We start from the raw sequence: 14,819 nt of genomic DNA, 5'->3' as shown, positions 1-14,819 counted from the left end.
CTCTGAATTTAAAGTGCAATCACTGTTCCTGGATAATGCCATGTGTAGTCAATCTACATGTAGCAACTAATAAGCTTTCAACAGTCAAGACATGTAACCTTGCTACCCGAGGATGGGGCTTTGGAGGAAACACAGGCCATGCTAGATTGAAAGTACCGAATTTTAATGTGAATGTGGAGGTGAAGTTTAAGTACCACTTTTATTGTGGTGGAAGACCATATAATGTAGGTACAGCCATCACATCCACGAAATTGCAGACTCAGCTAAAGCCCTCTAGCATGAGACCCACTATGAGAGGTGGAGCAAAGGCTCTTTCCATATGTTTAGTTAGCACTACCAACCACATGTATGTTACTTGTCTAGAAAACATCTTAAGGTGTCAATTGTGACATGGCCCCAAAACTTGAGACAACTTAGGAGGGGTCTATTTACAAATAGCTCCAGATAAGATTGGCAATTCAAATCTTAAATGAGGCAGTTTGTTTTGTTTTCTTTAACAAACAAAAATAAATACTGTTACTCTGAAACCTATAAAAATAAAGAAATTCTATGTAAAAGAAACTTTAAATAAGAAATCCACAAATGTAAGGTTGAAAGCTTGCCCCTTCCTACTTAAAATATAAATTTGAGAGACCAAATATGAAATGCTTTTCTTGTAGCCTGACATACGATAAGTTACAGAATGTATATAGGATGAAATCCTGGCCCTGGTGAAGTCAATGGCAAAACAAAATGTCTTTGTGCTTCATTTACTGTATAGATCTCACTAGGAGTTATGCTCAGCTGGAGTTCAGGAGTGTCTCTGCTGAGCCCAGTGCCTTTAAAATTTGACCATAGGTAATTTATGCTGTGATTATGGCACAGGCACCAGCCTGGTGACCTCCTACAATGGATTGCATAAGCAAAAATGCATTTCCTTTTTTACAGTAGCAAGATTGTATATTAGTGTCAAAGTGTATTTTGCAAGCAAAGAGAGGAAAGGAAACATTAAGAAACTGGTTGTTGTAAATAATAACTTTAGTATAATTTGATATCTGATTATTACAGTAGCAACAAGTACTAAAATCCAGCCAGTCATGGAATATTAATAGAACTGGAAGGACAGAATATCCTCCAACTTCTATAAGAATCTCTCATACAGCTGTGAAGTGTACCACTATGAACATTATTAAAATTTATTAACAAAAGCTCTGTACATATCTTTTCATACTCTTGGAATTTTACATCTAAGCAAAATAACAGCACATTTTAATTTTATCATTTGTACAAATTGTTACAGAATATTAACCAGTGGGTTAAATAAGTAAAATAAACCACACTGATTTACTTTTGTAAAGTATCCACAAAAGTGATTTGTGACAATTTTTTAAAATCCCCCTGAACATATAAAAATAAATTATTTGATTAAATCTACCAATTAGAAATATTACAAATCAAAATATCAATGTTTTCTTATGAATTTCTCACAATACAAAACAGATTCACAAAAACCTTATTTACAGAAATGAGGTAAGAACTGTGCAATGTCTACCCAAGAGACATATTGCAGAATTAACATGTTCTTCCAATTAAGTACACAGTGGAGGTCTAATTACAGCTGGGTCGTTTTCCACTAATAATTTACACTTCTAAATACAGATTAGTGGTCATTATCCCAATTTTTATCTACACTCCATAGGGTCATGCCAAGAAATCATCTATCCTAAGTGAAAATGTTCGAACAATAAGCTCAACCGTTTCAACCACTGGTATATTTCATTGGGAAATGTTTAAATATCTACTTGCTTTTTTGGTAATTTACTAGTGAAAAGTGACCCAGGTAACAATTTGCCTGAGCTATCTACAGTGGCTTCAACACTTCTAATAAAGGCAGAACAATGGGGAAGGCTGCTGGTGCAATGTTGAATATTTCTGCTGCTTTCAAGGACTTGTCTAGTGCATGCTCAGCTGTCTGCAGCCATTTCAACACAATGGAGGTAGCAACAGGCACTTAGTTTAGGCCAAACACTACCAGTACTTTCCAAAGTGGCCTTCTCATCTGGTGAAAAAAAAAAAAATCCCTTTAAACTGATCTGGTTTGTCCAGCAACCTTAGAACTCACAAAACCCAAATTAATGTTAATAACCTTTGGACTCTACCCTGAAATTCTTATTCTGGCAAAATTCACTCTATAGTCAGTAGAAATTTGATGGAGTGACAAGTTCAGAATTGGATTCCTTATATCATGAGTCAGATTTCAAAATGTTTTAAAAAGCCAAGAACACCTAACAGGAAATCCACACTGCCACTAACAAACTGGGGCTGAAAGCATTTGCAATTGCAGCAGAGATAAGGTTGGTTTGTTTGCGAAGACTCCTGTTCTGAAATCAAGTAATGTGAGACTGGAATAAGTATTTTCAGTTTACTAGCCCTCCAGCTGTATAATAAGAACTACTACTTGAGCATCAAGTAGAATATTTTCCAGGGCTGAATGTGTAGTTGTACTTAGTATTGTCATACTGACAAAATAATTATGGTTTGCAGAATTTGATTTCTTGCAGTGTCTGTTAAATCTGAAGAAGTAGTTCCATTTCAGTGCAACAAGAAAGTAGATCAGAGCCTTAGAAGAATGTCCTTATGAAGATTAATCCTTTGCTGTGCAGTTAGGTCCTTGTTGCATTTCTTCATATCTGCAGAAAGGAAGATCTGCAGTTCACAGCTAGATGAAGTGCTATAATAGCAGGATATGCAGTTCTCAAATATTATTCAAATGTCAACTTTTTTCAGGTGCAACCGATCCAGTTTTATCATTAAGCCTCTGTGGTAAAAAAAAAAAAAACACACACACTTGTACAACCAGACAGTATTTTAGATTTGCTAAATTCTACAACTTCTATATATAAATGAAAAGGCATGGCTGGAATACAGTCTGGACACAAAAGTGAATAAGATTAGATCGTTATGCTAAAGAATCAAATGTAGAAGTTTTGTCATGATTTTAGCAAAATGTTTGGATTTTAAATAAAAGTATTCACACAACATGGAAACAAAACTTTGGAAAGAAGAAAGTAATTACAGCAAAGGTATTTTAGACCTCCAAAATTACCATCAGGAAACAGATCCAAACTACTGATCTCTCCTTGGGGCCATCTAACCCTGCTTTGTATTTCCTGCTGCTTTTGATCTGCCAGGCTTCATGGAGAGAGGGGGAAGGGGATTTTCACGATGTCAAAACAATTCCATCTAAGGACCCAAAAACCTCTCACCACAGAAATACCCCTTCCCAATCACTGTTTCTGGAGCCACACAACATACACTTTCTACCCGCTACCAACCCTTCCCTGGTGCCAGAAGTTCTCTCTCTCTGCCTATTCTTTTCATGTCTTCTGTCCCCTCTTTCATAGTGACCATCAGGATTTATATTGTATCTGCAGGTACTGACAACTGCTATTCTATATCTGGGAAAATCCCAGATTTCTGGATGTGTCACATCCATACTGTACTTATTTGTGATTAGGACAATAAATTAATCTAAAAGGTAAGTCAGGCCTCAATTAAAACAATTACTTAAAAGGCTATGGGGAAATGAATAGATCTTAAGTATATTAAAATTATTTAATTTTCTAAATGAAAGTTCCATAACAGTAAACAAAATCTATAAAATGGCAGCAGGTATACTTGTTCCACTCAGTGTCTAAGAGCACATGTACATGGGAGCTCCTAGAGCAGCACACAAGGAGGCTCATATCATCATGCTAATGCAGGAGATAAGAAAGTGACAGTGGCTAGACACAAAGCTCTGGCAAGGCAATATGTCAACTGACATAAGTACTTCCTTTTTACTCATTTAAGACATTACATGGAAATACCAAGTGAAACACTGACAATTGTGATTGGTGATTTGACTGTGTCTGTTTCATAATGAAAAAAGTAAAATAATAAAGCTTTGAATATGTCAATTAAACAAAGACAGATGAAAGATGTTCACTAGAGAATTCCCTGCATGTATCTCATAAGCATCTAGTACTGACCACTCAGAGAGAGGATACTGGGCTAGGTGGACCACTGGTCTTATCCAGCATAGCAATTACTGTAGTAAGGGGGTTAGAGTCTAAGGAAGCCTAAATACATTTAAGTCCTTGTATGGACAGAAGGTATAGGTTACACCAACTTAAACATCTGGTTTCCCTTAAGACTTGCCTCTGAATTTGGCACAATGTTCCTTTAATTATGTCACTGAAAATGCCATTATTGGTGAAAATAGACTTACTGTCACTTTTTGAGTTGCATTATCCCCATGAACTGTAAGAAATGGGTTGGTGGTAGCAGTATGAAGGGGTGATGCTTGAGTGCCTGAAAGCAGGTTATTTATGGGTATCTGTGCTACTCCTGGGATCTGCAACTGCTGCACTTCAGGCTGGTGGTGCTGGTGTTGGTGGTGGTGGTGCTGCACTAGCTGATACAGAAGGGCCTGATGTTGTTCCTTAGGTAATACAAGGAAAGAACATTCTAATCAACAATCATTCAACCAATTGTCACTCCTTTCTAGGTTCTTTCTTACCCTAGTGTTTTTTGCAATGTAACCACAATTTACCACACTCCAGTTAACATGGGTTGCAATGATGAAGCTCCACAGAAACGTGGAGGATGGAAGAGAGAGCCTCTTCAAGCTTTCTTAATGTCAGCAGCTCAACAGGAAGTTCAGCTGAGGCCTGGGGAAAGCCTCTATCACAGGACCCTAGATTTGATATCCTTTTCTTACAAAAAAGGGTCTCAAATATGTTTGGCACAGTATTAAAATCATGCTACTTTCAATACAAACTAAAATTTTTCCAAGCAGGTGCCGAGTGGCATATATATCCTTCAACGCAAACCAATATTTACAGTGAACATATTCTCCATGCTATAAAAAGGTGCAGACAAGTGAACAATAAACTATTTTTGAAAATTAATTTTTTTAAACAGACATATGATCAAGGAGTTAATCCACACAGGTCTAATATTTGTATTAACCTGAGGAGTTTGTCTATACTTCAGAAAGCAGTGGTCCTGACTCAGCTTTACACAGAACATAGCTAATTCTATTATAAATATAGGACATACTGATGTGAGTTGTTGAGTACTCAGTAACTGCTGAAATTGCTGGTGCTGTTGATGGAGCAGAAGTTGTCTCTGTTGGTCAGGAAGTAATCCTAGTCCCGAGGCACTGCAAAGCAATGACCAAGCTCTTAGTTTCTGCAATGTGACACTGCAGTTTATTTGACTAATGGATGTCTGGGGCATCATTTTTACTTCAGCCTTTCAGCAAAATTACAAACTGAAATCATGTATAGACTTTTTGATAAGTAACACTCACTTGCTATATAGCATTTTGATTAAATGTTGCTAGATATCCCACTGAATACCAATAGCAAATGAGTAGTTATTTCTTGCATAAGTTGGACAGCAAAGTAAACATACACACAGTTATAATATGCACATAGCTCACCCACATTTTGTTAACATATGCCTGGTTACTCCAGTCTCACCCACAAACACAAATTTAATAACCATCTTTATGCTGATGATTTACAGGTCTGTCTGTCTATTACAGACCTGTCCAAACTGAAATCTCAGCCTGTCTCTCTAACATCTCCTTGTGAACGTCTAGCCATCAGCTCAAGCTCAACATGGCTAAAACAGAACTCTCAATCCTTCCCCCTTAACTTCCCCCAATACCTTCTTTCTCAAGAACTATGGACAACACCACCGCCCTACCTGTCACCAGGCCAATAACCTGGGTTTTATTTTTAGCTTGGACATCTCTCTAGACCCTCACATCCAGAGTATGTCTAAATCTTGCAGATTCTTTCTATATAATGTCTCTAAGACATGGCCTTTCCTATCCATCCACACAGCTAAAACACTTGTCCAGACTCTCATGATCTCACATCTCAATTACTACAACATACTTTTCTGCGGCTTTGACAAATGCAATGTTGGCCACATATCCATTCAGAACTGCTCCAAAGATTATTTTCCTAGCCTCTCATTTTGAGCATGTTACCCCTCTCTTTAAATCTGCTACTGGCTTCTCTTTCTCTCTCACATCAAATGTAAGCTGCTGGGCTTCACTCTGAAGGCCTTTCACAAACCTATCCCCACGCTACCTATCATCTTTCATTTGCTATTGACATGTTGACTCCTACCTCCGAATAGCCCTTGATGTCAGCCTCCATTGCCCACTTTCAAACAAGAATCTCTGTGTTTTCTCCCATGCTGTCCCTCATGAGGAAGCATGCCCCATAAACATCTGCAAAACTACCTCATTATCGTCCCTCAAATCCTTGCTTAAAACTCTTGTTTGCTGTGGTGCCGACAAAAAACTTCATGATGGCTAGCTGCCGTGACCATTGCCTAAAAAGCTGACAAATACGGTCTCATTGTTTCCTTGAAAAGAAAAGGAGTGCTTGTGGCACCTTAGAGACTAACCAATTTATTTGAGCATAAGCTTTCGTGAGCTACAGCTCACTTCATCGAATGCCACTCCTTTTCTTTTTGCGAATACAGATTAATACGGCTGTGACTCTGAAACCTGTCATTGTTTCCTTGTGTTCTTCTATGAATCTGTCTATAGACATCAAATGTCTCTTGTTTTCCCCTATGATTGTAAGCTCTTTGGGACAGGGACAGTCTTTTTGTTCTGTGTTTGTACAATGCCTAGCACAACAGGACACCATAACTAAGGCTCCTAGGTGCTATGGTAATACAAATAGACAACGATGAATTAGCAAGGCCTTAAAACTTTGCCTGACACCAACTAGCCAGGGTTGAAAAACACCTGTGCTATCACCACTCCTCCCAAACTAACTCTCTTAGAATTCAAAGGAACAAAACTCTTCATGTACTTTTTATTCTATTTCATGTTACTCAACTATTTATTAAATTATTTTAAATGTAACAACGTATTTGTATCGAGCTTTTAGTATTCACTCCACTTTTTACACATTTTCCTATAATTACAATGTGTCCTTTTCTGCATTGTTTTTATTGCCTGTTGCTCTTTTCATTCTTTCTCCATCCCATTCTTTCTTTCCCCATATATCATGTGCTCTACCTCTTCCCACATATTTAGCGTCTCACTTCTCCCTAATTATTTTTTCTGTCTCTTTATCCCCTTGTCCACACACACACAGCTGGAGAACTAAATTTCCAGAGAAACACCCAAGTGAAGAAGACAAGCTTACCTCCCAAAGCTGCCAGGAAAGGGAAGTTTCCTGGGATTCCTAACTGGGTGTGCTTTCCCTGGTTGGAATGAGGATTTACTTTTTTGGAGGCCTCTGACTAACATATCTGATTAGTTTGAAACTCCCTGTCCCACAAGCTCCTCTGCCTGGAGAAAAAGAGGATTGTTCCCTTTCATTCCAACAATCATTTAACCCTCCTGTGTGTTGTATGGGTTGGAGTGCGGCTCCTTCTATTAATCTATTTCTCCCCCGTCCTCTGATTTTGAATGCTTTTCCCTCAGTGAAATACTTCAACATATATTTCTGCTGCAGCTCATAGCTTTCCCAAGCAGCACAGTAATGAGAAGTGTGTGTGGATCTGTGGAAGCAACATGCATGCAGAGGTCTTCAATTATACTACCTATCTCCCACATGAAGTTGTCTTCTCAGATCCATGACTTTTGTAATTAACCAGCAGTAGCAATTCACCCTAAATATCGGGAGATGCTCTCCAGTCGACTACCTTAATCTTTTCGGGGAGCTGGAGTAATGGAGTTGACCGGAGAGTGCTCTGACATCTATTTTGCAGATCTTCACTAGACCTGCTAAATCAGCACCTGGTGCATTGATTGCAGCAGTATCAATCTCCCCAGTAGTGAAGACAAGCCCTAATTAAGCCCTCACACTGGGTCAGCTGTATCAGTGGAAGTACAAAAGCAAGAGACTTTTCCGAAGGTGTTTAGTATAGAAAAGACACAGGGCAATGAGCGTAGGTGTAGCTGAACCACTGTTGAACATGGTTTAACTGCAAAAGTGGACAGGACCAAACAGTGCTCAGCATATTTTCAAAAACAGTGTTTCTGAAGGCTCAACCACATGGAAAGTACTTTCATATATGTAAAATATAATATATCTTTCTATCTGCACCCAAAGGTGTGCCAGAATCCTTCGAAAACGTAAGAGACAATACCATCCCTTACAAAATAAGTTAAGGCAAGCAAACATGGGAGAAACAAGACAGCAGGAATAGGGTAAGCATACACCAGTGTCATTAATTAGATTATACAGTTAATCAGTGAGGGTTAGTGCTTGCTCTGATGTAATAAGGAGGGTGGATTTGTTTTTTTGTAATGTATGACTACATGGATGTCCTAGTTGGTTAGTTACATGGCAGAAGTGGGTCCTAGGGAGGAACTCGAAAGAGAAGGAGGGGAACATTACAGATAAGCAACAAGTACATGAAAGAAAACAGATATATGTGGGACAAGGGCATGAATGGGGCATTGAAGTTGGCATTGCTGGGGGAGCAGAGCAGAAAAAGGTAATAAGAAAGGAGAAAAGGTAAGGTAACTGGGGTTATAGACTACCTGGAAGGGGCAGACATGAAGTTGAAACTTAAAATAGTGAAGAAGGGAGACTCTTCCAAGTGTTTCTAAGACGGGAGGGTATGTAGGTAGATTGACAGGCAAGAAATAGGATTCTGACAGCATCAATTGAATGGACTAAAGTGGGTGATGTGTGTATCAAAGAGGCTGTAGAGTGGCAGGTTACCATAATTAAAGTATGATATGAGGAAGGCATGCACAAGAGTTTTTGCAGGATCTGGACAGATAGAAATAAATGGTCAGATTTTGGCAATGTTGTGGAGGAAAAGATGGCAGTATTTGGAACCCACTTTTATACATGGAAGAGGAAAATTATGATATGCTAAAAATCCCTAAATTTAGGTTGCTTAACACTTTCCATTATAAAGTGAGAGCTTTGACAGTCAACAGCCAGGATGCCCTTGAGCTACAGAAGTGCCTTTTCTTTGTACTATGAAACTCTATTCAGCTCTTTCCAAGATATAAACTTATTAAAATAGCTATTTATCTTCTCTCATTTCATTTCTGAGAACATTTTTGGTACATGCCAACATAACACACAAACATTCTGAAGTGCTAGGCTGTCACCCCTGCAGCAGCTGCTGCCAGTAACAACACTGTACTGGGAACATTTGGCAGCTACCAGGGTAGCTGTGGAGGCATGGGAGATGGGAGAGAAGAGATCTGGAGTTAGTCTCCCCACCCCCAGAGGCCAATGCTCCCTTCTGGAACAACCACGTGAAGCTGGGATGCTCCCTGACCCCTGGAAACAGCCCCAGCCAAGACCCTGCAGCCCATTTCCTCTGTTCCCACACTCCGGGGGAAGCCCACATGGGGATGGAGCTTTCCCAACTCCCAAGTGGGGTGGGTGGGCAGGAAAAGTAAGAGAACAGGACCAGGCTGACCTCTCCCCTCAACTACCTCCCAATCCAAACAGGTTATCTTCCCTCTGGGATAACAGCCATCTCCTGTTGCCAACTAACATAGTTAGCCCCATAGTTCCAGTGACAGCAGTCTGTGCTGCAATCCTGAAGGTTTAGGATTCAAAGCCTGCTTATGATACATTTTGATGGGAGAGAGGGGTTGTTACAGATGTTCATAACTGAATCTTTTATCTTTTTTCTTTTAAAAAAAACTAGGAAATGACATACAAAAAGACTACATTAAAAGAACATTATTTAGGTTGCGAAGTCAAGCACTCAAAAGTTAGGAAATGCCAGATACATGATTACCTGTGTAACCATAATGCTGCCCAACTTGTGCAAGGGGGAAGAATTAAGGTAGACCGGAACTTTTTAATCTACCATCTTCTAACCTTAGAGTGCTTGACTTTGCAACATAAATACTGTTTTTATGTAGTTTTTTGTATGTATAATAGCATATTGCATGTGGGATAAATGCAACACCATACCTTAAAGTCATTTTCAATGCTACTTCACTGCCACTGGAAAAACAGTTTACTCTAGCTAAGACTACCGTATATACTTGATCATAAGCCAGTTTGTTTATAAGACGACCCCCCCAGGATGGATAAGTAAAAATGGAAAATTTTTATGACCCATTCATAAGCCGACCCTATAATTCAGGGGTCGGAAAACTTTGGCTCCTGGGCCATCAGGATAAGCTGCTGGTGGGCCGAGATGGTTTGTTTACCGCAGGCATGGAGGTAAACCTAAGTAAAGGAAGTGTCCCAGCGTGCCAGCTGCTTACCCTTACGGGCCGGGACAGCAACTCGTGGGGAAATTTTTTGGGGGGGAGAAGCTGAAGGTCAGGGGAGTAACCCCTGTGACCACCCCCACATGACCCCACCCCTAGCCCGGGACCCCCACACTCTCACCATCCCATCCCTTCCCACCTTATCTGGGGAGGGCCAGGGAGGATGTCTCTGGACTGGCCATAGCTGCTCCGGCAGGCTGGGCAGCGCCATCACAGCCTGCTCTTGGGGGTGGGGCCAGGCAGCACAGCTGTAGCCTGCCAGCCCCGGAGCTTCAGCTGCTTCAGAGGCTGGGGGCAGAGCAGCATGGCCAGAAGCGGCGACACTCTGGCCCTGCCTCTTCCCTTCTGGCTCTGCTGCCTCTCCTTGCTCCTTCTGTTGGGGGGAGGGGCTGTGTCCCACCTCTCTTGCTCTATACCTATTCGTAAGCCAACCCCCTTCTCTGGTGCTTCCCTTTTTCACATGTAGGCTTATGAACAAGTATATACAGTACTTTTCTTTTGAGTGAACCTGTTTGGGCTCATTGTGACACATTAATGGGATCAACCAAAGCATATTTAGGAGAAAATGGAAAAGGCAGAAATAGATGAACCCTAACTACCATGGTCTGTGAAGCCCCAAAAATTGTATGGCAGGAATTGCTGATTTTTAAACTTCATTATCCATAGTGCAATTAAATTCCTGTCCTCTTAACACTGGTCTTACACAGAACACAAGAATCTAGTCAGGCATTCATAGGCTAGAAGAAATGCTAAATAAAATAAACTCTATGCTTAAAACTGTTTAACCAAATTAAGCTAGTAATGCACACAGTGTATGGCGATCATAAGAAAAAGCAAATACATTTTGGTAAGATTCTTACCTGTTATTTAGTGTTGTTGGCAGAGGATGTGATACATTAGGTGGCACAGCTGCATGAGTGAGAGAAGGATTCTGGGATATTGTGGCAGGGGTCTGAATCACCCCATTTAAAGTCCCTACAATTCCATTGATTGCCAGCTGGTTACCTGGCAATGCTCCAATTATTCCACCCACACCAGGCACTGCAGGAATGGTGGATGTTACAGTCTGCATACCACTAGCTAGTGCCCCCACTGTCACACCATTGACCTGTTGAACTCCTGAGCCTGGCTGAGCGGGACTCTGCCCAGCAGGTGGTGGAGTGGAAAGAACTGATGAACTGCTGGTACTCTGTCCACTGGAGGTTATCTCCTAATGTAAAAAACAAACCAACAAAAACCCTCAGCTGTATAGAATTTCAAACAAAACAGAATAGCACAAGGATTTTGAGATGAAGTTAATTTATAACAAGGTTAGAAAAACAAAACAAAACAAAATTACCTGGTTTAATACAGGGAGAGAATTGTCAGGTAAAAAACTGTTTCCCAGATGAGGGCTTTTACTGCTGTTCAAGGAATCAGTGCTAGGTGCTAAAGTGATGATTTAAAAAAATAAAGTGAAGTTTAATTTTTGCATTTAACATGTTTAAAATATTAAAATATTCAGAATAATTTATTTCAGCAGAATGTTGATGTTAAACATAGAATACACAAAACTTGACCATAAACTTAATTTCTTATAATCACAACCCCAAGGTAAAATATTAGTTTAACTGACTAGTAAAAGGTGATGGATGGAATTCAAGACTGAATAGTGAAAAATAAAATGCCTGGACATAAGCAGCAATTATTTGTGTAAGTCTCATGCGTATTAAAACAAGGGGAAATTTTTCTCTTGTGAAAGTTTTTCAGATCTTTTTTTTTTTTTTTTTAAATAAAAAAGTAAAAGACAAGTATGCACAAAGTAGTTTGTTCAGGGAAAGCTTATATCTAAAAAATTCCCAGATCCAATATAAACTTGCCATTCTTTTCTCCAACAAAAATATTGTCAGTGATTAATTATACACACCAGACAAATCATTTAAAAAAACCCCACCAATTATACTGGATCTGTTCTCTTTGTACACACATGTATCTCCCATTCATGGCAAATAGGGGTAAAATAGGCCTTTTACATAAAGAGTCTTCAGGTTACTCTGATAAGAGTACTATGCAAAATGTGGGAAACATTTTTCTCTACTTACCAGCTTGTGCTGGAAATGCATGTACTTGATGAGATGGGCTAGGGTTTGAAGTTATTGTTGGAAAGGGAACTGAAAGCTGTGCATTTAATAGCTGGAGGCGCTCCTTTTTAGCAGTCAGGTTCTTAATCTGTTCCTCTAACCGTCGATTTTCAACTTGAAGTTGGTGTAATGACTTCAGCATTCCCAGAACTAGAAAACAATTGACTAATAAATCTGATCTCTTTTAAGGTCACATTCAAAGTTTTTTCTTTATGAAGAATATCTCAGGATTGCACAATACGTCATGTGTTAGAATTTTAAATACTATATATATCCTTAGCATCCCTAGTTACATACTGCGGATTAATATTGCCAATTAAGATAGTGCTTAAAGTGAAAATCCACCCCAAATAATTAATGAGAATGTACTAAAATAAAAAAAAATCCTAAAATTTCTCCTTTGAAGTCAGATGTATGCTATTTAAAATACATAAACTAATATATAACGAAGTCCCAACTGTGGATCCATGTAGATGGACCCTTACTTCCATGCAGAGACAGTTGCACCATCAGGGTCTATGTTAATTTTGAGCAAGTTTCAGTACAATGTGATTTTTCTGTAAATGCAGCCATAAAAAAAAAGAAAAAAAAGAAAAGAAAAAAGAAAAGAAAAACAAGATTCCTTTAATGACATGCAGGTAACAGAGCAGTTGTGGAATGCCTATTCTATTGACTTATGAAGTTTAAAATACAACTAAAAACTCTAAGAGCAGATCAAAGCTCTGAAATATATGCATTGTTTTTATGTAGTCAACTATTATTGTTTTTTTAAAAATGCAAAGGAAAAGTATGTGCAAAAGGAACTGTTCTATTGAATTCTTTGTCAAATAAATTGCAAATTTATGTGATCAATGAAAACCCTTTATTCAGGTTTATGGGGTTTTCTTTTGTTTGTTTTCATTTTGCTTTTCAATCACCATACACCTTGCCGGATGCCAAATCTTCCGGCTGCTTTCAGTGTCAATCTACAGATCACCCAGCAGGGAGCACTACGTGAGCATTGCAGTTACCACCCTTTCTTTGCAAATAAAGCGCATCATCATCTGAACAAGCACAGCTTCTACCATGCACATTTCCTCAAATTCTGATTTTGTTCCAGAACATGGATGTCCCAACTAGGGATACAGAGTAGCTGTCATGCCACAGGGATAGCCAGCCACTTTTTAAATACCAAATTGTATTTGTTTAACATGACCTCTGGGCCTACGACAGACACAAGTCTACTGGTGTAGGCACATCTGGTCATTTCCCAAGGATTTAGCTTTTTATCCCTCCTCTTCAAGAACATACAAAGGAACCCTCAGAGCGCCCAAATGAGATGCAATAAGACTTAGCTAAACCTGTCCTCCAGCTATCATGTTTAAAGGATTATCCCCGCATGAATTTCCTCACAATTAGCATTTTTGTCAGGGTACCATTCATAAAAGTACCAACTAGATGGCACTTTACTCACTACCAACAATCAGAATAGCATGTTCAATAGTATATACACACAAAAAGTAAAAAAATAATGATTTTTATATCTTGTATACAACTATTGAATCAATTTTTATTTATATTGATTTCTCATTGATTATGAATAAACCCAAACCAATATTATTTCCTCAGTTAAGCTTTATCTGTATTCACTTTTCAGTTATTTCATTTGGTAAACACAACTCTTGAAAAATAAATAACCCAGTACAAGAATCGAATAAGAGAGCATAAACAAAATATAAAAGCACTGTAGAACACCTGCACAACACTTGTGAAAAACAGGTAGTTTGTACTAAAAATACCAGAAATAAAGTTCTAAAGAAACATTTCAGAATATCAGCATCACACAAAATAAAGCACAATTGAGGAACCAAGCCTTAAAAATAATCAGTACAAAACAGAAGTTATAAACTATGCAGCATAAAATGGTGAACAGGTTGTTTAAAAAGACTTAGGCATTCACTGGGTGATAATTATTTATAACACTGCCCAACAAACAAAAAAAGCCAGTAACAACAGAAAACGTGAATACTTACTGTCACTAGGGGTGCCCTGTTCTAGCAAAAATTGCTGGCCTTCACTCCACTGCCTCTCCAAAAGCTGTTCAATGCTGGCAGCTACCGGGGGCAAATTTTCCACACTGCTGTTCACTGACTGATCATAGCGAATCTGTAAGCTGCTTACAGGAGATCTGTTGAAAACATAGTAATTTACACATTTAAAGGAAGGAGGGAAATGTATTTAGCAAAGGGCCCATAAAGTTTCTTACCTTGTGCTAGCCCCTAGCACCTACATAATCCAGAGCTTCCAACACTAAGCTTCTCAAAGCCACTAGGAACTCTGAGCTCTCATCACCCAGGTTTTAACGGAAAACAGCAGTTTGGGAATTTGTGCACAGAAAACAGATACGTTAGTTTAGCTGCACTAGCAGTTTATGTCTAACAGACAGCTATTATTGA

General features: G+C 39.0%; 1 protein-coding gene across 8 annotated transcripts in view; it reads right to left on the bottom strand.

The window, feature by feature from the left end:
* Positions 1–999: 999 nt before the first annotated feature.
* The window catches only part of MLLT10 (MLLT10 histone lysine methyltransferase DOT1L cofactor), a 234,905-nt gene continuing 221,085 nt past the window's right edge, over positions 1,000–14,819 (bottom strand). For all 8 annotated transcript variants that reach the window (XM_048837931.2, XM_075125910.1, XM_048837934.2 and 5 more), the window contains 7 exons: positions 14,397–14,551; positions 12,346–12,534; positions 11,604–11,692; positions 11,125–11,474; positions 5,083–5,185; positions 4,250–4,462; positions 1,000–2,797 (listed from right to left, as the gene is read on the bottom strand). In XM_048837931.2, coding sequence (XP_048693888.1) covers positions 2,753–2,797; positions 4,250–4,462; positions 5,083–5,185; positions 11,125–11,474; positions 11,604–11,692; positions 12,346–12,534; positions 14,397–14,551 — 1,144 coding nt within the window. In that variant the 3' untranslated portion in view covers positions 1,000–2,752. The remainder of the gene's footprint in view (positions 2,798–4,249; positions 4,463–5,082; positions 5,186–11,124; positions 11,475–11,603; positions 11,693–12,345; positions 12,535–14,396; positions 14,552–14,819) is intronic.

Source organism: Caretta caretta, chromosome 2 (genome assembly GCF_965140235.1).
Source record: "Caretta caretta isolate rCarCar2 chromosome 2, rCarCar1.hap1, whole genome shotgun sequence".
Taxonomy (NCBI): Eukaryota; Metazoa; Chordata; order Testudines; family Cheloniidae; genus Caretta; species Caretta caretta.
The sequence above is the reverse complement of the archived record's forward strand: the minus strand, read 5'-3'. Positions and strand labels throughout refer to the sequence as shown.